The sequence below is a fragment of the Betta splendens genome, chromosome 19 (assembly GCF_900634795.4).
Source record: "Betta splendens chromosome 19, fBetSpl5.4, whole genome shotgun sequence".
NCBI lineage: Eukaryota > Metazoa > Chordata > Actinopteri > Anabantiformes > Osphronemidae > Betta > Betta splendens.
The window spans coordinates 6,050,988-6,071,571 of NC_040898.2; the positions used below are offsets into that span (position 1 = coordinate 6,050,988).

General features: G+C 42.3%; 3 protein-coding genes across 5 annotated transcripts; 1 reads left to right on the forward strand and 2 right to left on the reverse strand.

Moving 5' to 3' along the window:
• Positions 1-1,122: 1,122 nt before the first annotated feature.
• On the reverse strand, positions 1,123-7,044 carry LOC114845416 (sterile alpha motif domain-containing protein 9). Its single transcript, XM_041068333.2, has 2 exons — positions 6,789-7,044; positions 1,123-6,679 (listed from the first exon to the last, which is right to left on the reverse strand). Exons 1-2 carry the CDS (start codon positions 6,957-6,959, stop codon positions 1,895-1,897), a joined length of 4,956 nt encoding a protein of 1,651 aa, XP_040924267.1. The 5' UTR covers positions 6,960-7,044; the 3' UTR covers positions 1,123-1,894.
• A 1,943-nt stretch (positions 7,045-8,987) lies between these two features.
• On the reverse strand, positions 8,988-16,736 carry lmf1 (lipase maturation factor 1). 2 transcript variants are annotated; one of them, XM_029135608.3, is made up of 11 exons: positions 16,499-16,736; positions 16,047-16,356; positions 15,892-15,902; positions 15,608-15,756; positions 13,142-13,207; positions 11,496-11,663; positions 11,194-11,374; positions 10,223-10,376; positions 9,940-10,123; positions 9,695-9,807; positions 8,988-9,393 (listed from the first exon to the last, which is right to left on the reverse strand). In XM_029135608.3, the coding sequence occupies exons 1-11, from the start codon at positions 16,707-16,709 to the stop codon at positions 9,207-9,209; spliced, it is 1,734 nt and encodes a 577-aa protein (XP_028991441.2). In that variant the 5' UTR covers positions 16,710-16,736; the 3' UTR covers positions 8,988-9,206. The 2 variants fall into 2 exon arrangements, with proteins under 2 accessions (XP_028991441.2, XP_028991442.2); XM_029135609.3 differs by lacking the exon at positions 8,988-9,393 and having other exon boundaries at positions 9,897-10,123.
• A 272-nt stretch (positions 16,737-17,008) lies between these two features.
• On the forward strand, positions 17,009-20,512 carry LOC114846558 (transcription factor Sox-8-like). Of its 2 annotated transcripts, XM_029135616.3 has the most exons (4): positions 17,346-17,510; positions 17,600-17,891; positions 17,979-18,226; positions 18,339-20,512. In XM_029135616.3, the coding sequence occupies exons 2-4, from the start codon at positions 17,731-17,733 to the stop codon at positions 19,106-19,108; spliced, it is 1,179 nt and encodes a 392-aa protein (XP_028991449.2). In that variant the 5' UTR covers positions 17,346-17,510; positions 17,600-17,730; the 3' UTR covers positions 19,109-20,512. The 2 variants fall into 2 exon arrangements, with proteins under 2 accessions (XP_028991448.2, XP_028991449.2); XM_029135615.3 differs by having other exon boundaries at positions 17,009-17,891.
• The last annotated feature ends 72 nt before the right edge of the window (positions 20,513-20,584 follow it).

The following is a 20,584-nucleotide window of genomic DNA, read 5'->3' on the forward strand; positions in this document are numbered from 1 at the left end:
TGTCTGCTCTATGCGCCTCAGTTCTAGGCTGCTCGCTTTGTCCGTCGGTCTACAGGTTCCTACCTCTCACCAGGAACATGACGTCAGAACACGAAACTAGCGACTGTACTGTACGTAAACCATCAGAGGACCGCACAACTGCAGCAAGGGCTGTGGCAGCAATTCTGCAGGGATATTTATTTGCAGTTCCACGGCAGGGAACACGGCAACTAGCGTCTTTATATGTTTGATGAGAAGGCTATTAAAAACAGCCATGCTGTGCCACTGGTGCGCTGTCGAAACCAATGAGCTGCAAATAGATGGAGGAACACGCACACGAGCAACCCAGCCCCATTGTTATAAAGACATCCCAGTACGTATGACTGGTCTAATTGGGTGTGCTGTTACCATACTTACTCTTCGAATGATGCCTCACATAATATAAAGTAAATGAAAACGAACAAAGCACGGAGTTTAAATTACTAAGGGATGTGTTATTGATAACGGACTGTATTACTGGAAAACAAATATCTATTTAAAAATGGTTGTTGTAGAAATATGATCTAACAACATAAATGGGAAAAGTGCCAAGCTTCAAAAGTTGTTCATTCTCCTCTACTGCTTTTATTGTGACAGGGTGGCGAACTATGTAACAGGATCAGGAATGTGTCCGTTCATCTGTTGTCTTGAAGAACAAGCTGCCTGTGTGACACAAAACAAACAAATCACTATGGGTTCATGCATGTCTTCTCAGTGCAGACAGGTGGTTAAGTGAGGTTACGGTCTATAGGCCATGAATGCCTCTGATTGCATGCCAGGATGGATACACAGCACTGAAGACATTCAGAGAACAGAGTAATGTTCAGCTCTTTGAAAATTATCTTGGAATGTGACAAGTCCAAATCACAGGCCCCTGAATAAACGTGAATAATAAACCCACATACTAGTGATATTGTTCACCTGGAGAACAGCTCTATCTAGTGGTACATTTGTGTTACTACACTGTAGTTACAATAATGTAGTAGTTACTACACTGTAAGTGCTAATGGAAACAATTAGTTTTCAAAACAGATTTTTTTTTTGACCAGGGTGTTACCCACCTCTTACTCAATAGTACTCAGATAATAAATGGACAGCAAACAGTTCTTTTTTAGAAAATTTATAATTTATAATGTGTTACTGTTACACACTGTAAAACATGTTTGATGATTTAGTCAGATATTTTTCATGCTGTTTCAAAATGATTCACGTAAACAGACTCAACAGTAGCTTAAATGAAGATAATAATATATTAAATATCTAGCCATACAACATTAACCTTACATGAAACAAATACGACAGCCTCATGTATATACAGTAAGACCTCAGTCTTTAATAAAAGGCTGCTGATCCACAGTTCAGGTGTGTTAGTTAGGTTAAGGTTTAAGGGTGCTCTTCTGTGAAGACAAAGCATGCAATAACAATTTACTACTAGTTGGCCGGATGGCAGATTTTAAATGTACTGTAGGTAGAGATGGTAAATGATTAAAAATATTTTATGACTCTGAATATACTTTTGCAAATCTGATAAAATGATCTAAAAACAAAACAAAAACAACAACAACAACAACAACCACCATCTTATATGAAATAAGACCAATGTGTGAAATTCATAAGTTAATAAATAAAATAAAAAATTAAATAAATAAAAAAAAAAATTACCAAATCTTGCTATTTTTCATTTATTGATATTGTTCCCGTGCTAATGAGTTTGAAAGTGCTGATCACCACTTTGACTTCTGTTTTATAAGGTAATACAAATACAATCCGTGAGATATTTCTGATTGACTGTGCCTAGAACAGTAATACCAAAAGTTCTTTTTTAATTACTTTTTTGGACTCTAGTTATTGCATCCAGCATCTAAGTTACGTCAGCTCAAGTGTCACTTTCATACTTAATATTATAGGCCACAGGACCTTCCATGGTGAAGCCAAGGTAGAAGGACACGTTTTCCCGGCTGTATCCACTGCGGATGTCGCCGAGGTAAACAGGACGCACCTGCAGTTTCAGGTTGCCAGCATAGTTGATGTAAATGTCTCCATTCTCTGACGTCCCTTTCACCCTCAGTAGGTTTCGCTCAACTTCAGGTTTGTTCCACGCTTCTCCACTTTGCCAGAGATGGTGCAGGTTACGTGATGGACTATAAGACATTAAAATCTGATCAAGTTTTACTTTGGAAACTATGCGCTTGAGTCCACTGGATTTCCCAAGGAAGAAATGAGCTATAGCACTTCTGGCTGGAAACATGTGAGAGAAGCGATGGTGAAAAGACCTTTTTGCTGATGTGACATACTGGCCGATATACTGGTATGTCTTAATGCTTTCAAGGCGTTTGTCTTGGCCTGGCCACATGAGCAGCATAGACAGGTAGTACAGTTCTGTCTGTTTGGAATTAAGTCCAACCTTTTGAAGCTCCTCGTTCAGGAGGGAAACCAAGTCTTCATATTTTTTCAGCAACTTGGAAGAGGGTTTACTGCAATGCAAAACTATGTTTGCCAGTATGAAGTTTACTGTGTCTTTACCATTTGTATAGGACGAGTTTTCAAATATAAACTGCCACTTTTTGAGGATGTTTTCCATTTCTGTCCCGTTTTTATCAGTCAAGCACTGCAACAGTCCAGCAAATGAGTCCGCTCGCTTGAACTCCAAATACGATCTCTGATCCTCTATCTGCTGATGGAGGCTCAGTTTGGGTTTACTTGCTTTTTCAGATGTTTTCTCCTCTTCTGACCTACTAAATATTTCTATGTACTTTTTAAAGTACTCAGAGACTTTTCGTTTGCTTCTTTCTTCAACTGCTTCCCTTTCCAGTGATCTAGGCTTTAGGTATTGGAAGTAGTGCTCAAAAAAACTGAAACTTTCTTTTAGTCTTTGCTTCAAAGACATTAAAAATGTTTCATGATCCACTAGGACATCCACAAACTGGTTAATAGTTGTGTTACTGCCATCATATAAACTTCTCAGTGGGAGGTGGCCTCTAAGAAACTGGAGCATTTGGTCTCTTTTATGTCTGTCATGGGCAGGACATACAGGGAGATTTAAGATGACTTCAAGAAGGATCATCATGACCTCTGTCTCTCCAGAATAGCCTGAAGTGTTGTAGGTCCTGTTTCTCCTTCTAACGAGGAGATCAAACTGACTTCCTTCATCTAGCTGGTCTTTCTTGGCTAGTTCCTGTGATTCTTGAAATGCCTTTACAGCTTTAAATCCTAATGCAAGGCATTCATCAAGTTCTTCAGGGGTTGCATACTTTGAATCGTCAATTATCTTTTTGAGGTGGCTTTTGTGTACTTGTCCAACAGTATCTGCCATGTAGGAATCAGAACGTTTCCCTTGTGCATCCAAAGCCCACTTGATGGCCCTATCAAAGTTCTTTTCTTGCAGGCAGAAATGTCTTGCTAATGCTTGCGACATTGTTGCACTTTTCTCAAACCTGTCAATGCCTCTTTCTAAGACTTCTTTGACTTTCCGATGTCCTCCCTCTTTATTTATTTCTTCAATCAATGGGGAAAAAGATGTGGTTTTGTCATCTCCAAGTTCCTTACGCTGACGTGTGATGAGCATGCTGTGTATAGTTTGGACCAGAAAATCCCTTCCCATGTAAGACTTGTAGAGTTTGTCACAGAGCAAAACATCGTTGGTTATGTCAAACAGAGACATTCTGTACTGTTGAATGAGGAATTCAAGACATTTCCTGGCAATCATTTGATGCAAGAAGCGCACTGCTTGATAGGTACCATGCTCCTCTACAATAAAAGTGATCATGAGGGTAGAAAAGGGATTCATTTTGTCATCAAACGTTTCTTGTTTTATTAGACAATTCCTTATTCCCACCAACTCCTCACATAAAGACAGTGAAATGTAGGATCCATTGACGTAGGTGTTCAGCAAAGCCAAAAAAGAGAGAAGCTTTCCTTGTTGGCTAGAAGTGTCAAGACCTTTCACAATGTTGCTCACCAGATTGGAGATGTAGGCCTCGCTGAAATTATTTGTCATTATCATGAAAGCATAGAAGGTCTCAGGCCTTTCATGGTCACTCCTGAGTTGCTGGAGTTTCTCAGAAAACAAATTCTGCTCTTGGCGAGACAAATTATTGGTGATGAACACATTTGAAATGCGGCTCGTTCTGGAACTATGATCAGGAAGCGGAGTTCTCTCACAGTTCAGTATGATCACCATAAGACCGTTGTGTCGCTTCTTATTACAGGCGAGAATGCACTGCTTTAGGTCCTCTACATCATCCCAGTTGTCCACCAACAGGAGGACTGGTGTATATCCTGGCTGTTCCTCTCTGCCGTATGTCAGCAGCGTCATAACTTGTGTGGCTATTTCATTATTTGTTGCCATGTTGTTTTTAACAACAGCACATCTGAATTTCCTTCTGAGGTTCCACAGAACATGCATCGCTAGAGTTGTTCCCCCACAGCCAGGGTGATGGAAAAGGTTGATCATAACACATTGAGATGCATGGACTTGTACAGGCGTGATCAGGTCATACAGCTCATCGAATTTGTCACGTTTGATAAATGGAAGCCTATCTTTCTCTGACAGGTAAAAGTTCCACCAAGAAACTTGACCACCTCTGTAAAAGTCCTCCTCTACTTTCTTCTTGAATTCCTGAAAGGAATCCTTGGTTTCGATTTCTGTATTCTGACACTCATTTTCACAAAGGATGTCCAAAACAGTCATAAGCTCCTCGTCTTTTCTTCCCAGCAGGACTGAGCTTGAACCTGTCGATGGTAAGAATCTCCTTGATGATTGGGTTTGGGGCTCTTTAAGATTTTTGATAGTGCTTGATATTTCATTCATAGTTAATTCAAAGATGCATTTATTGGTGATGTCCTCTTTGCAGCGACTTTCTATTAGACCCTTCCAGTGACTGAATATGTCGCAGTCTTTGCAGATGCACAACATATTGTCTACGCCTTCCAAATTACGGTACATGGCACAGAAAGTCTCCAAAATGGGGTTTGAGATGTCAGTTACTGCAGAGTGAAGGATAAATATCACAAGAAGTCTGTCTTTGGAAAGCAAGTCCGGTTTGCAAAGCAAGGAAATCATATTGGTAACATCCCCCGAACGTGTTTTAAGCCATTCGTTGGGTGTTAGTGGCTTGTCAGCCTCACATTCCTCATTCACTCGACCATTACAGAAAATCCAGCTTGTTTGCTTAAAGAGGTTTAGTTTCCCTATGACTGCTGTTACACTGTCCTGAGAGGTGTACATGCGTGGATAGTGCAAATTGGCCACATGATCTTCTCTGTAAAAACGACACGCTCCATTCACATCAGACTCCGGATCAAACTCAAGTACTGCGAACAATTTAATCTCCTTCAGAAAATCCAAGTGTTCCAGTTCAGTGGGGTGACATTTGTCTGTGACAACAATGACTTGTAGTGTATCCTCAAACGCATCTCGTCCACGAGTCACCAGTTGTTTCAACCTTTGACCTTGGTGGCCTTCTAAGGGCTGATCTTTTAAGAGATCCTTCTCCTCTGCTGCCTTTCGAGCTGAAGCCAAGCTCTGAACTTTAGCTGTCAAAGTTTTAATCTGCTCTTGTAATATTCGAGGATCGCTATCAGCCAAAAGGTTAACGGACCTTGAGCCCTTCCGCACAAAAAGACATTCGGTTTTGCATTGTTGTTTTTGTTCATTTGATGCAATGCTTAATAGAGTATGAAAAATATGGTCTTGTGTTTCTAAGTGTGTTGGAACTACATCGACCTCAATGACCCATTTGTTTGTAGTTGTTCCATCTGGAGCATGAACTTGTATAAACTGTGGAGGCCTGATGCACATTCTGGCTGGATTCACATATTGTTGTTCAAAGTATTCGCTTAGACATGACTCAAATGCCTCATTGTATTTACTGAAAGAGGTGAGGTCTTGGCCAATTACTTCACCGTGTCCTTGTTCTAGCTCTTTTACTCCAAAATGAATTGTGCCATTTGTTCGTGAATTCATGCAGCTGGCAGCAAAACTAAATACTTCCTTTGTAAATTCATAGATGATCTCTCTTTCAGTGGTTTCATTTGCATTAGGAAGAAGTTTGTACTCGTGCACAGGTTCGAGAAGATTACTTGGACCAGCTACAGGTGGTAAAATATGATTTTGTATATAGAAGATGTTGGTGTTGCTTTTGTCAAATGGTCGAATTCGACATTTTGAATTCTTCAATTGTACAAATGTTGCATCATCTTTAATGTCTGCATATAATTGGGTGTCATCAACCGAATTCTGCTCTAACACAGATTTTGTTTTACTTATCTGCAACATCTCCAATGTGGAGCTTAGACTTTGAAATCCTGAATCGGATGACACCGTTTCAGTTTCCATTTTTTCTGAGGAAACCTGAAACTCTGTAGATTTGAGTATTTTACCTTTGCTCTTCGTTGTCATCACACAATCAGAGACAAAAGTCTCTGATTGCCTTTTGAGCCTCTCCACCTGACGCATGATTTGTATTGCCGGAGCTGGTGGGACACCCAGTTCTAACAAGTCTTGCTTCTCAAATGACACTAGGCAGGCTCCTGACAACTCCTGGTCATATAGATTCTGTGCAACTTTATGTGGTATCCGAAGTTGAATGGTCAGCCAGTCTTTGACGTGCTCTTTAGTCCAGTCGTCAATCAGTGATGGCAGTTGGAGGTCAGATTGTGCCTGTATGCCAAAAAAAAAGTTAAGATTTATAAATAAAGTAAGTGTATAGAACATTCATAGCACAAGAAAGAGATGGTGTGTTATGAATGTGATTAACAAAGTAACATACTCGTTTGGACTGAGGTCCTGCAAACGCCATCCTGTGAACAGAGGTTGTGAACAAGTCAGTGGAATTAATGTGTTCAGGTTTCAGTGCATTGTTCAGTAACATTTTGCCCACAGTGCCACTTTTTACCTTCTGCAAAAACATCACTAAATGTCTGCAGTTTTCATTTAACATAACGATTAAAGCCTGAGGGAAACTATAGTGCCTTGTGCCAAATGGACAGTAACATTTAGTTTTGCTGTGTAATAATAATTTGATCCAAAATAAATTAAGTGCAGTTATAAAATAGAATGAGGGTTGTCTTGAATGAGTCTTAAAACTTGCCTGTCTTCCAAGCAAAAATCTGGAGGTGGAGACCGCGACCTATTAGTCTTCAGAGACATAGAAGCTGATGGTGTAGGCCTCTTCTTGGACTTTGACTTCTTCATGTCTGTCCCAGGGAGTGGAGGACGCCTGAAAACAATTAAACATTAAAAATCAAAAATATTTGTTTGTTGTTTTCTGAAGGTCCACCTGTTTTAATGCTAAAAGGAAATAAACTGCATACGGTTCTTCACGGCTGAAATGTGGAGGCTCTTCTTTTGAGATTTTACTCGTCGTGGAGACACGGCTTGAAAAGCCAGCGTGCTCCTCCTGTTCGCCGTCCATCGATGCTTTGGCACCAGGTTAACTAAGCTCCATCAGGTTCATTCATCGCGTCCTGCAATTTAGAGGGACAGCTCTGAAAATGACAGTTCACCTGTTGACACTTGTGTACGATTCTAATGTGAACGCTCTAATGTAAATTAACTTCCAGGTGTGATGTATTTATTTCCTGACTGCTAAATCAGTCACACCCTCCAGTGTCTCAACCTGTGACCGGAAACAGCGCACCCATAAAATAACATACCTGCAGGTTAGCTGAGCTTCTTTATTAGCTCTCACCTCAAAAAATACAGCAATAGTAAAAACAAATGGTGACAATTTGAACATACACTGTTCAAACTTACAATTTTCTGCGTACTGTAAAGTAGCTGGAGACGAACGTAGCCGCTGCCTGAGGATAAAGTGACGTCCTCCCACTTGAATTATGAATCGACAGCTACTGCCCGGTTGTTCTGACATTCGATGCCGTTCTCGTGCGCTCCACTGAGGCCAGTACGCAGTGTAATTACGCAGCAGTCTGAGCGAAGCCGCCTGCAGGCCTGTGTGCGGCTATCGCTGAAGCTAACAGTTGCTCGCTTTTATTTTGAAATATTTTCATCCTTCCGTTTCCGCTCTCACGCATACAACTAAAACTGTTTTCAGTTGTGAGAAAATGTCACTGGCATGCATTTCACTTATATTTATGAATGAATGGTGAACTTAAATATAGTATGTAAATGGCTTTAGTTTCCCTTGTGTGTGTGTGTGTGACAGATGACAATTATGGGTAATCCCTAATGGATAGTAATAGGTAGTCCCTCACGGCACCTGATACGATCATTACGCTTCCTGACTCTCGGCTAAATCAGGCTGAAGGCAAAACAGGGAAACGCTTCACCTACACGTATATGTGTAAATACTGTTGAAGCAGTCGCATGTCATATTATACCACTAACTAACAGATGAGTTAAAAAAAAACTTATTTTGCGTTCCAAAATAATCGCTTACCTCTTAGAGTCCTTCAGTGTTGTGTAATAATCAGATCAATGCTACGAAAACAACCAAAACAAAACATGTATAGCCTCCTTTTACATTTTAAACATTAGCTTGCTGTATTTTAGGATGATTTAATGACAACCTTAGACGTGAGCGCCAGAGAGAGAACCTGATTTTGCTTCCGGGTATAGTGGGTGTGTTTGTGTACTTTATGTGGGTGTGTCAGAAGAGCTCAGATTTTAGGTACTGTTCAGTAGCTACTGCTTACCATACTAAAGCATGGCATTCACACAATGGTTGTCTTCTAAAATGTTTTTATGCAGGTTTACCTTTTTAACTTTAGGTATTTTTAAATTACGATTAACCTACAGAACCCAGACAGCAGGACTGGCAGGCAGCTACTTTGTCATTAAAGCTTTTTGTAGTTGATTGTTCAAAAACACATGTGTCTTAATGACTCAAGTTAGTGACACTTAACATTCAGCCTATCAAATAATATTTTGTCTTTAAACTTAATCGACAGGTAATAATGGACCTGGACAAAATCGCAGCTGTGACACGTCTAGTGAATACTTCAATCAATACCTTGCACTCATTGAGGCGGTTTATTAAATACAAAGAACAGGAATTAAAATGTTCATCGTCCTTGGTTGTTCTTTGTAACATATACTCTCGTGCTCTTGTTGATGCGGTTCTGATCTCATCAGAACCACTCTGCAAATGACCTTCGAGTCGAGTGACCTCGTTCAAACCTAAAGCCCTGTCGATTTCATCTCCAAAACCCAGTCGGAGCTCACAGCTTTAGTTCCTCTTTGGCGGAAGGTGTGGATGGGGCCAGTTCCTAGATTGAAAGTAACCCCTGAGCCCTTCAAGGTCAACGGGAGGGAAGTAAGGTCCGATACGTTTTCTCAGCCACCACTTCCCCTGCGCTGCGCTGGCACTGCCCGGCTGGCTGAACTTATATTTGAAGTGTTCTCCACGAACCCATCTAAAAAATGGACAGAAAGGAGTGACTTTCCAAGAGAACAAGTCTTAAATAAAAATATATATATTACATGTTTTGAATACAATAGTGCTATGAATTTACTGTATGTAAATTCAGAACAATATAAGTGTGTTCTTCACCAGAGGGCGTTAGAGCACAGAGAATGTCACAGGACAAACACACTTCAGAAAACAGCAGCTAAGCGCAAACTCATTAAAACTTTAACATAAGCATTTTCTGGGTGGTGACATAGTGTGAGGAGCAGGATGCATCGGTTTAAATGACTGTGCCACTGTGTGTTTACCTTGGAGGTTGTCTGCCTCTGAACGGGTTGTGGTCGAGTAGAGAGAGGACTGTGCTGTCATTGGACAGCAGACGTCCTGCGATGTGGATCACCCACTCGCTTTGCTCATAGGTCTGCAAGACAACAGTACACACCAGAATGCAGTCAGAGAGGAGCGTTGCATATTTAGTTAACATCTTAACTGTCCCACAATAATACACACCGTGACGGCAAGCTTATATTTTTCTTGTACTTTAGGTTCTTACTTGGAAGGCAGCAAACCACATGAGCCAGTCTAGACGGTAGTGGTACGGTGATATGAGGCACGGGCGTCGGTAGACGTCTCCTGGTTTACACCGAAACTGGAACTCCTCCCAAACTGCCTCAGGGTCCTTGGGGTCCAGACTCTGAGTTCCCTGGAATATCACTTCCGTGCGCTCCTTGGTGATGCTGGACAGAGGGAGTTATAAGACTATGGTCATGCAGCTCGTAGTGATGCATTATGGGTAAAACTAATCCTAACCTCATGTGTCCTGCTAAACCTCGTACCTGCCAAACGCCCCGTAGGTGTTGACGATGCGGAGCGGGTCGAAGGACGTGTTCATGACCTGTTTGGAACTCAGCAGGTTCATCACCACAGGCAGACTCAGGTAGGCAATCAGAACGCCCAGAGAAATGTTCACCACTCGACGGATCAACATACCTGACACGCACAACGTTGGAGGACAAAATGACATGAACATTTTGGATGAAGATAGTGTTGCTTCCTTTTCTTTCTTTCATTCTTTCTGAATGGGTCAGAATGGTCCATTTGTTTTTTAGACACTTATCTTAGCCAAAAGTAGCTAAACTCAGCTCACAGCTGTGTTTGGGGTTCTCTAAATAAAACGGAGCAGTTGCTCGTAATTACAGCTCGAATCAATGACATATTTGTTATTGTCTGGTCTGGAGGTGGACGGTACGTCAGTGCGATCACTTTAACACTTCCTCCGTGGAAAAGGTTTGGCCCGCTCATTGACGGGACGGCTGCTGTTGACCAACGCTGGCTCAGTCAACATCAATTCCTTCCTACCTGTGTCTGCTGCTTTTTGCCAGTCATTTTAAACGCATTACCATAATCCAACTAAGGCGAGGCATGTGTTTAAGTTATTAAACCTGCTGGCACTCGTGGTCAGCTACTCAATAAAGTAAAGACAATAACAGGTCCATAGAGACCAATTAGACATTACAAGTGGTTTACAGGTGAAAAAAGGTATAAATGACCTCACATTATAATCCAATAAACCACACTCATAATTTTAGCTATGTACAGTCAAGACCAATTCCTTTGCTTCCCATAATTCCCTCTGCTATGAGCAGACATTCTACCTACTGAAACTGATGTTTTATTTTAAGTACTTTGAAACCTGTCTCTGGAAATCTAATACAAATACATGACTGTATTCAATTTCAAAATAAAATAACAACTTTGGAACTAGAAAGAGACTAAACATAATCTAAAAGCACATTATTATATCAACCTTTAGTGGGTTTGGGGCTGCGTCCAGCTGTGTCCTCATTCTGTAACTGCAGTACGACCGTCTTAGCTCCTCCACCAGAACGAAACAAGAAGCCGAGGGACGCATCGTCAAAACAGGCCAGACTGGGAACAATGGTCAGCCAGTTGAGGAAACTAAGGTTCCCACTCACTATCAGAACCACCTACACAAAGGATGTATTATAATGTAATTGCAGCGTAAATGTGATCTTTTATTAATGAGCTGAACTTAAAGCATTTAAAGGTTTGTGAGCGCCTTATCGCCACCTGTTGTTACGCCTTTACCTGAAAAAGGATCTGGATTGCTCCATTAACCATGCACATCCTTCTGCCCAGGAAGGTGAAGAACGGGACAATGAGCTCAGTGAAGTGGTTGGACAACGTCTCGAAGCGATGGAACCACCACGGGGAGCGGTGCATGTAGTAGGACATCGGGTTGGGAACTGGCTGAGTCTACACAATACAATACAATACAATACACAATACAGACGTTACTGTGAGTTATGCTGCATGAGTGGAATCATCTATTAATCAAGTTTTAGTCTGTGCAGGCTCATTTTGACACTTGTTATAAAACTTTCCAAACATAGATTCTATTGCTCAGAAATGGCCGTTTTCTGTGCTTTGCTTTGGCACTAGAGTCTTGTCTCAGCCTCAATGATGGAGCAAGTGATGGTGCCACACCTGAAAGGAAACTTCCATGGTTTAAATATAGATGGAACCTTATTCAAATGAAGTCTAAAAAAAAACAACACAGAGGGCTCATGGTGATTCAGCGAGAGGATTAAAGTAGGAGGTGGGCGCATGCAGACTGTCCATAGAGTCCAGTGAGGTGATGAAAAGTAAATATAGCAGAGACATCGGTGAGGAAAGGGGTAAACAAGACTGTTGACACGCTGGTGTGTACTCGTTTTGTTTTTATGGCATGGAGGGAGAAACAGAATGAGGATTGAAACTCCTGCAAATCCAGGGGGACGGGCGTGGAGCCTCGGACAAGCGAACAGGCCTACCTGGCCCTGCTGCAGTGACAAACGGACCGAGGCAAACAAAGCGCCAGCTGTGCCGAAACACGCCTACTCTGCCTCTCGACGGCGAGAAGTGATGGAAACCCGAAGGAGTGAAAGGACGCTGTGTGTCAGTGGGCGTTAATGAGGCTTCACCTGGCGCCAGTGGTTTAGGGCTGCTCCACATGCATGCGTGAACTACCCCCAGGGCCACGGACAGTGGAGGCAGCTCAGCGAGACCTCAGGAGCGTTTACAAGTGGTACTAAAATAGCAGGATGACACCCTGATACAAAACCACCTATTTACTTATTATTTTTTCATTTGTGTGTTTTCGGTGCATTATGTTCATCATTTCAAGTGTTTCCAGGAGTCATATACATAAAACCACATACATATAAGTATAAAGTTAATGGAGATGACAACTACCATCAAGGACAGATTAGTCTGGTTGTCTGTTTATTGTAGGCATCACCTCCAGTCTTTCAGTCTCATATTAGCTGGTGCTGTATATTCTCGTCTTGGTTAATTGCAGAAGGCAGCCCCCGTCCCTCTGCGGATTGCTTACTCAGCGCAGAGTGGGGCAGAGCAAGTGAGCGCCCCCCAGGAGAAAACAAACACTGGACTGGCACATCCTTACTTTCTGTGTATTAGGCTGGTTTACTAAACCCTCCCAACCTTATGAAACACTGAATATTGAGCAAGACATACAAAAAAAGTGGGCCTTGGTCATGTTTTCTTACTGATGAGAATGATCTGCTGTTTTCAAGTCAAGATAAACTAGTATTGTCCCTTAGTCTGAAACAAAACAATTCAAAATATAGCCACAATAAATATTATATATCCTAATCTCCAAGTAATCCCTCACTGAAGTGTAAAAATCAACCTAAAAACATAAACCTATAATAAGGCTTCCCACAAGCACACACCTCATAGTGGTAGTCCATGCAGGTGAGGTCCCTCCAGCACTTGTCACCTCTGATTTTAATGAGGCCCTGGAAAAAAAAACGTGTTACACACAACGCACAATTGGAATTAAATATTACAGGAGTATCCGGTGCTGGTGTACGTCCTGCACAATCAATATTCACCATTCAAAGTCTATCTTTAGCCGCATCCTGCGTCCTAAAAAAGACATCTTCAATATGTCATGGCGCCTTATTTTGTGGTAAAATATACAAATTATTATTTTATTATTATTAATAGGGAGACAAAACAACGTGAAATAGCTTCTAGAATGTCTGAGGACTATCCCGTCATAAAAAAGTAAAAATGACTCAAGGTTGACCAAAAATATACAGAAACATGTCCTTCACTCCCGACCAAATCAACTCCCCAGCACACAGACTGCCAATATTGACACATATTGACCATCATGTGGTCGGGTGGAATGTGAATCGGCTGCTGGCCTCAAAACAAGATTTATTAAACAGAGGACATTTCATTCTGAGCTTCGCTGAACTGCTGGATGGTGGAGGGGATGTGACCGAACATGTCGCGGATGTAATAAAATTCAGTCATGGGACCCTGAAATGTCATCAATTCCAATCTGATATTCAGACGTTTGACATAAACAGAGCACATCGCGTGTCCAAAGCTATGAAGATCCAACTGGTTTCCATAAGACGCACCTGTAAATTAGGAGTTTTAACTGATGCTTTACTACGTGTACACAGATCAACTGAGCCTCTGCGACAGAGCTTGAAAACCTTAAACACAAATATATGACAGAGATCTGAACTCACATGGAACTAATGAATCCCAGTTAACACCCAGTACTCCACAGCTACAGTTGAGTGGTGTCTCTGCCAGTAAGTGAAACGTATAATCAAAACAGAAAAGGACCATTTCTCAGAAAGGAACAAATATACTTCAGTTCTCTCCCACCTCCATTTAGAAATTTACTAAACCATAATATGAAACATACATTTGCAAAAAGGTCGAGCCAAGTCGGAACCAACAACTCAGAAGAAACCTATTCTCTTGTTGCCATGGTTACTATAGATAACTACCGGTATGTACTTTACTGCTAAGAAATTAACACCTAAAGAATTTCCAACGACCACAGCCTCATAGAGCACATACAGTGTACTACAATATACTCCAGTTGGGACATGATGGTGGAATAAGAAGTTATCCTGTATTGTTCTCTTAGTAATAAATGTTTTATTAGCATTCCTCACTAGGCAGCTGACATGATGTCAGGTTAATTACATATATTTACTTCACTGATCAATCTATTTAAAGAACAACCCTTTAGAAAGTTTCTCTGCATTTATACAGTTTAGCATTTAACACAGCTGTGAGGCCAATTTAACAAAACTACCATTAATGGATCTATTTGATAATGGTGACATTTCATGGATTAAAGTATGTAAACAGAGAACATAGTGGTGCTAATATTTCTGCTAAGGATGACTTCACCTAAATTCACTTTACTTCTCGTGCTGTGAGAATGGGAACTCTATGGATTAAGAAGAATAGGAGTGGTATTAAATACCATCTGGGTTGGATTTACATCTCTAATGACATCACCTTGGAGATCTACAACCCCTTAAGATAACATCATCTGAACTGCGAACCTCCCACAGTTATTCGCATGCAGCATTTAATGTAGAGGACGCCCTTTAATCATTGTGCCAAAAACTCTCTTAACATCACAGAGCACTCTCACACTCATTTACAGGGACTGAGGGACCTTTAAAGGGTGTTCAACATCGGGTTGTCGGATAAATGCTGTGACTCTCACTGAGACGGTTGCTGCTCTGGGGAGTCATGTTCCATCGTCACAGTTTCTACAACATCACCATGTGCAAATGTAATTTCTGCTAATTTAAAATGAAAGAAAACCACGAAACCCCTGACACAGAGCTAGTAACAATGAGAAGAGGCGAGAGCAGCACCAGGAAGCTGGCTTCTTTTGTTTATTGTCAAGCATCTGAATTTGATTTCCTGACAAATCTGCATTGAGACTTGAGTTGAGTTTCAAGTTCTAAATGACAAACCATAAGTGATACATTAAACTTGGACAATACTGCTATTTTCATTTGTTTATTTTAGAAAATTCTAAATTGGCAACAATGTACCTTCATATACAGTATATGCAAATCACCTACAGCTTGTAACGCGTCCCCAAACTTGAATTCAATCAGATCACAGAATCGGTTTCTACTGTCTTTTGGTAAAATATTAATGCATAGGCTAAAAATAGATTACATCACTCTCTCCAAGCAGTGATGTACTCTTTCAGACTTGGATGAAGCATTATTTAACACTAACTGTGCAAAACCAGAAGGACTAAACCTGAAGTATCCTATTTATTAAATTAACTTCAGGAGTCTGTGATTATTTACAACTGGGTGTATTGTTTCAGTTTGTCAAAGTGTTTTACTCACAGCTCCCAGCATGATGCGAACTATGAGCCACCTGAAGGTCCAGATACAGATGAGGGATGGGGGGCAGCGGCGGGGGACCTGGGACAGACTCCACACTGGACACAGGAATACAGCCAGGAAACCTGTCTCCAACAGCTGGCTCTCCCAACCTGGACAGGGATTCATGAGATTATTATTTAAAGTGCATATTTAACAAATGATTATTGTGCCCATCACATTCACTTGTGTTATCATTTCATTTATATGTTGGAATCAGTGTAGATTTGATGAAGGAGTTTGCTCACCAAAGGAATACCTGGAGAGAGAGAGAGAGAGAGAGAGAGAGAGAGAGAGAGAGAGAGCAGATGTGTAAACTATAATTCTAACAAAAGTATCGGAACAAACTAGAATTCACATCAACATATTCATATAATTTACTGCGTGTAGGTCCCACACTCACCATAACTGGCCCACGTTGACCAGTGAGTGGTAAAGCACCCACAGCGTTACCATGATCACCATGTTGGCCATGCCGGTGACAAGGACAAACCCGGACAGGCCCATCCCCAGCAGGGCGACGCCGTCCAGGTTGGAGTCCATGTCGGTCCAGTCCAGGAACCAGAGGACGGAGGGAGCGTAGCCCAGCGCGGCCCAGCCCACCTTCCCCCCCACGTAGCGCTTCACGCTGCTGAGGTAGCTCTTACAGGGCATCAGGCCGCGCTCCCCTATCAGCTGTTTGTTCTGGTTGTATGCGACGCTGAACGCCACAACTGCAGAAGGGACGAGACAAAGGTCCAAAGCTTTGACTTGTTTTGCTTTTCATACAGTAGGATTGTGCATATTTTGGTGGGTCACAAAAACTCATGTCTCCTCCACCGAGTCCTATGCTCTTCCTGCGGAGTGACAACTCACAGTATATGAAAGCGACGGAGCGCAGCAGCACGATGCGAGTGAGCCAGTACGTGCCCGTCTGCAACGACACGCGCCCCCGTTGTTTCTCTGTGTCTTTGTCCGTGTTTGCTCCATGCTCGTCATCAACGGCCGCGGACTCTGTCTCCGTCTTTCTGCCGTCCACGCGTCTTTTCCTCAACGCGCTCTGCGGAATGTCACTGACGGTCGCCATGTTCGTGGAGCGCACGAGGTCACGTGACTAAACAAACCAGGAAGTTACTTATTTTCTTATTTTATATTATTATTATTATTATTATTATTATTATTATTATTATTATTATTATTATTATTATTATTATTATTAATTGAACATTTTAAGGTCTGTTTCGGAATTTTTTGGTAAATAATTTTTCATTCCAAATCATGTTTGTATGACTTTTTTCTATTATATTTAAAAATCAAATAGTAACCATATTTATTCAATTAATGTAGCGAAGTCAAAGTAGAATATATTTATATACATACTACACAGTAGATATTTTGTAGCAGGAAATAAAACAAAAAAAGTAATAAAAAGTAAGATACAGAAATACAGAATTCATTAAAATAAATATAATAAAAGTGAACTGATACGTGTAACAAAAGAAAAGGCTCTATGTGCATGAAGTAGTTCAAACCAAAGCACAAAGTACACATTTTACCACGTTTTTAGAACACAGCTGCCACAAAATGCTGCTCTAAATGTAATATTGACTATTAGGAACTCTGCCTACTCGTATTTCTGAGTTCCTCAAAGAACTCTGCTAAAAGCCAATCGGACACGAGGGGTGGAGAGACATAAGGCTTATAGTTTGGTACTAAAGACAGATCTCTCGTCAATCTTTTCCTGGTGATGAGAAAGATTGCGGCCAAAACATTAAAACATTTTCATTTGGGAATTTGTTTGTAACTTGTGGTGGAACAGATCCTAAAGATCCGTGCGTATTTACGCACTTGGAGAGATTGGAGAGGTTTCTCGGGGATTTGGGCCACGGTAGGTGCAAGTTTTTAACTCCGCAAATATGACAGAAGAGAACAAATCTCCACCTGATCGTCGACCGGACTCGGTGTCTCTGTCTCCAGCACGATCTCACACACAGGAGACACTGAAGACGCAGGAGCCCGAGCTCAGTACAGAGGATCAGCGGTTCCCCGCCTGCATCCGCGACGCGGTGTCGCAGGTGCTGAAGGGTTATGACTGGTCTTTGATTCCGATGCCCAACCATGGGGACAGAGGACTGAAGAACAAACCCCACGTGAAGCGGCCAATGAACGCGTTCATGGTGTGGGCTCAAGCGGCGCGCAGAAAGCTGGCGGACCAGTACCCCCACCTGCACAACGCCGAGCTCAGCAAGACGCTGGGGAAGCTGTGGAGGTGAGTGCTGGGGTCGGACTTATTGATGAGATTACAGTTAGGTGAGATCAGATCAGTTGGTTTATTGTCAGCCCTCTTTTCCAACAGGCTCCTGTCTGACACGGAAAAGCATCCGTTCATGGAGGAGGCGGAAAGGCTGAGGCTGCAGCACAAGAAGGACTATCCGGACTACAAGTACCAGCCGCGCAGACGCAAGAGCCCCAGATGGGGTCGAGAGGAACCCAGAGCTGCACTGGTCCAGCAGCATCATCAGCAGGGCCTGTACAAGACTGAACGAGGGGCTGCTAAGTTGGGTGGAATAGGAGACGCAGACTATTACCACACAGACAGGACAGGTGAGAGCATGGTGTCATCCATAGATCTATTTTTTTCCAAATTATTTTATTTTGTAAAGGAAACGGGTCTTTGTGGATGAACTGTTTTATCTCCTTTTATTTTGCTTTCTAGATCAGTTCCATGACCCTCCAACACCCCCCACCACCCCCAAAACTGATGTCGGAGGCTACGCTCATGCCCCTCGGCCCGTGGAGGGTATCCCAGGCCCTGCTCCTCCCCCGACCCGTCAGAACTTTGACTTCAGTAACGTTGACATTTCAGAACTCGGCACCGACGTCATCAGCACCATGGACGGATTCGACGTCCACGAGTTCGACCAGTACCTGCCTCTAAACGGCCACGGCTCCTGCCTTTTAACCCCGTCGGACGCCGGCCATCCTCGTAGCAACCCGCCCGGACCCTTCGTCCCACCCAGCATCCACTCCCACGGCATTCCTCCGTGGACCAACAAATCCACAGGCGGATCAACTCTATCGCCCTTATTTGTTCCCGGTGGCGACAGCCATGAGGACGCCAGCCACAAACCTCTGATTAAAACCGAGCGGATGAGTCCAAGTCACTGCGACGGCCCCCCGTCCTCCACTCCCCCGCCTCCACAACTCGAGTACGCCTGCCTCAGCTCAGGCACCTGCCCCCCCTCCCCCTCGAGATCCTCCGCCAGCCAATCTGACTACTCAGATCTGCAGAGCTCGGCTTTCTACGGCTCCTTCTCTGGGTACCCGGCCAGCCGTTATCAGTACCAATACCTCCACTCCTCCAGAAGGCCTTACGGGTCGCCGCTTATCAGCAGCCTGGCCTTGGCACCACCTCCGCACAGTCCTCCTCCTGCCTGGGAGCAGCCGCTCTACACAACCCTCACCAGACCACAGGAGCAGAAATGAACCCGAGAAGCCAAGCGCTTCAGTTATTAACTATTCGCGCCGAAGCATTCGAACAACATGATTCAGAGTTGTGACATCTGTGCGTTTGTTCACCGTCGTGGAACAAATTCCACATATTAGCAAGTTTCAGTCTCTTTATTGCGTCGGAGTTTTTCTTTTAAATGAGATTTAAACCCTTATGGGACCATAAAACATTCCGGCAATGAAATGCTGGTATGTGAGTAGCTCATATTTAAGGCAGTGTATTAAGTTTAATAGCATTTCTTTCCAAATCTGGCTGAGTGAAGTAGTTTACCTCATCCTCACCTTTGCATTGGTGAAGTCCAAAGTCTACCGAGTTACTTTTTCAATTAAATTGTATATTTTATTGTATTGGGCAGAATTATGTGATGGGTCTGTATCAGGCTTTAGACAAATGTTAAGCAAAGGAAGGAGCTGCACTGTATGACAGAGAACAGGCACTATAACAAGAAGAAAAAGGGTCAAACAGGGAGCAGACACATTTAATTCTGATATTAGTAAAGGCATTGCCTTCTCCTGCACTGACTCAGTGCTGCTTCTTTTCCAGTTCGTTCCCAGTCAGACAGCTGTTCCTAGGTTTCCTGTGGGCTGTCCACTAATTTCCCATCTTAAATCTGGGAGGATCGTTGGCTGCAGGTTCTGATGGACAGGACAGCTGGACTGAACCTTCCAGCCAGACAGCTGAAATAATTAAACTTCTAATCATAACACTCTGACTTATGGACAAGGGTCTGGCTAATTTTGCTTTGCTTTTAAATCTTCTAGTGTTCTTAAAGAGCAAAGTCCACACTCTTTATTTATTCTAGACTATAATTAATAAACAGCATGCATTTATTCTAAGAAGGATCAAACTGACCATATTATCCTCAGGTTGGTTGGTTGTGGACTTCCTGTAGGTTCGTCCTGGCTGAAGCAGATAAAAGGCTTGATGTTTCAGGAGGTTATCGCAACATTGTGATTGACAGAAACCGCTTGACAGGAGCAAAATTCATTCAACGTGGTTCTTATAAGAGAGAGCGATCAACAAAATCTTAGCTGATACCTACACATGCTGGCAACGTCTGTATGTTTAATCTGTACATAATCATTAATGAACAAATAAGGTAGCTTCATAGAGCGTTACAGTACATCAGGTCTCTGGGCTAAGCTCAGTGAAACACCTCCTGTCAGTCTTGAAGCACAGGCCTAACTTTGTGTACAATACATTTTGATCCATTCATTTATTTACAGTTTGCATTTCTGAAATGTCTAAATATTTCATATATTGATAAAATTTGTAAAATGTTATGCAATCTTGGGTTGACGTTGTGCACTTGATCGTTTCACTCGGAAAATGTCAGTAACCATAAGTAAAGTAATAGGGGAGCTCCCTCTGCTGGAGAAAGACTAGACTGCAGGTTAATCTTTAATTATTAAACGCTAAGTTTCAGAAATGTATTGCCATGTATTTTTGTA

Bases quoted from the DNA above. Each gene is read 5' to 3' on its own strand.
- LOC114845416 (XM_041068333.2), bottom strand. From the start codon at position 6,959: ATGTTAAATGAAAACTGCAGACATTTAGTGATGTTTTTGCAGAAGGTA. The intron at 6,680-6,788 runs GTATGTTACTTT...TTTGGCATACAG, and splicing joins CAGGACCTCAGTCCAAACGA to GCACAATCTGACCTCCAACT.
- lmf1 (XM_029135608.3), bottom strand. From the start codon at position 16,709: ATGGCGACCGTCAGTGACATTCCGCAGAGCGCGTTGAGGAAAAGACGC. The intron at 10,124-10,222 runs GTACGAGGTTTA...CCCTCTGTCCAG, and splicing joins ACCTACGGGGCGTTTGGCAG to CATCACCAAGGAGCGCACGG. The intron at 9,808-9,939 runs GTAAGAACCTAA...GTTGTCTTGCAG, and splicing joins TGTGGTTTGCTGCCTTCCAA to ACCTATGAGCAAAGCGAGTG.
- LOC114846558 (XM_029135615.3), top strand. From the start codon at position 17,539: ATGACAGAAGAGAACAAATCTCCACCTGATCGTCGACCGGACTCGGTG. The intron at 17,892-17,978 runs GTGAGTGCTGGG...CTTTTCCAACAG, and splicing joins ACGCTGGGGAAGCTGTGGAG to GCTCCTGTCTGACACGGAAA. The intron at 18,227-18,338 runs GTGAGAGCATGG...TTTGCTTTCTAG, and splicing joins TTACCACACAGACAGGACAG to ATCAGTTCCATGACCCTCCA.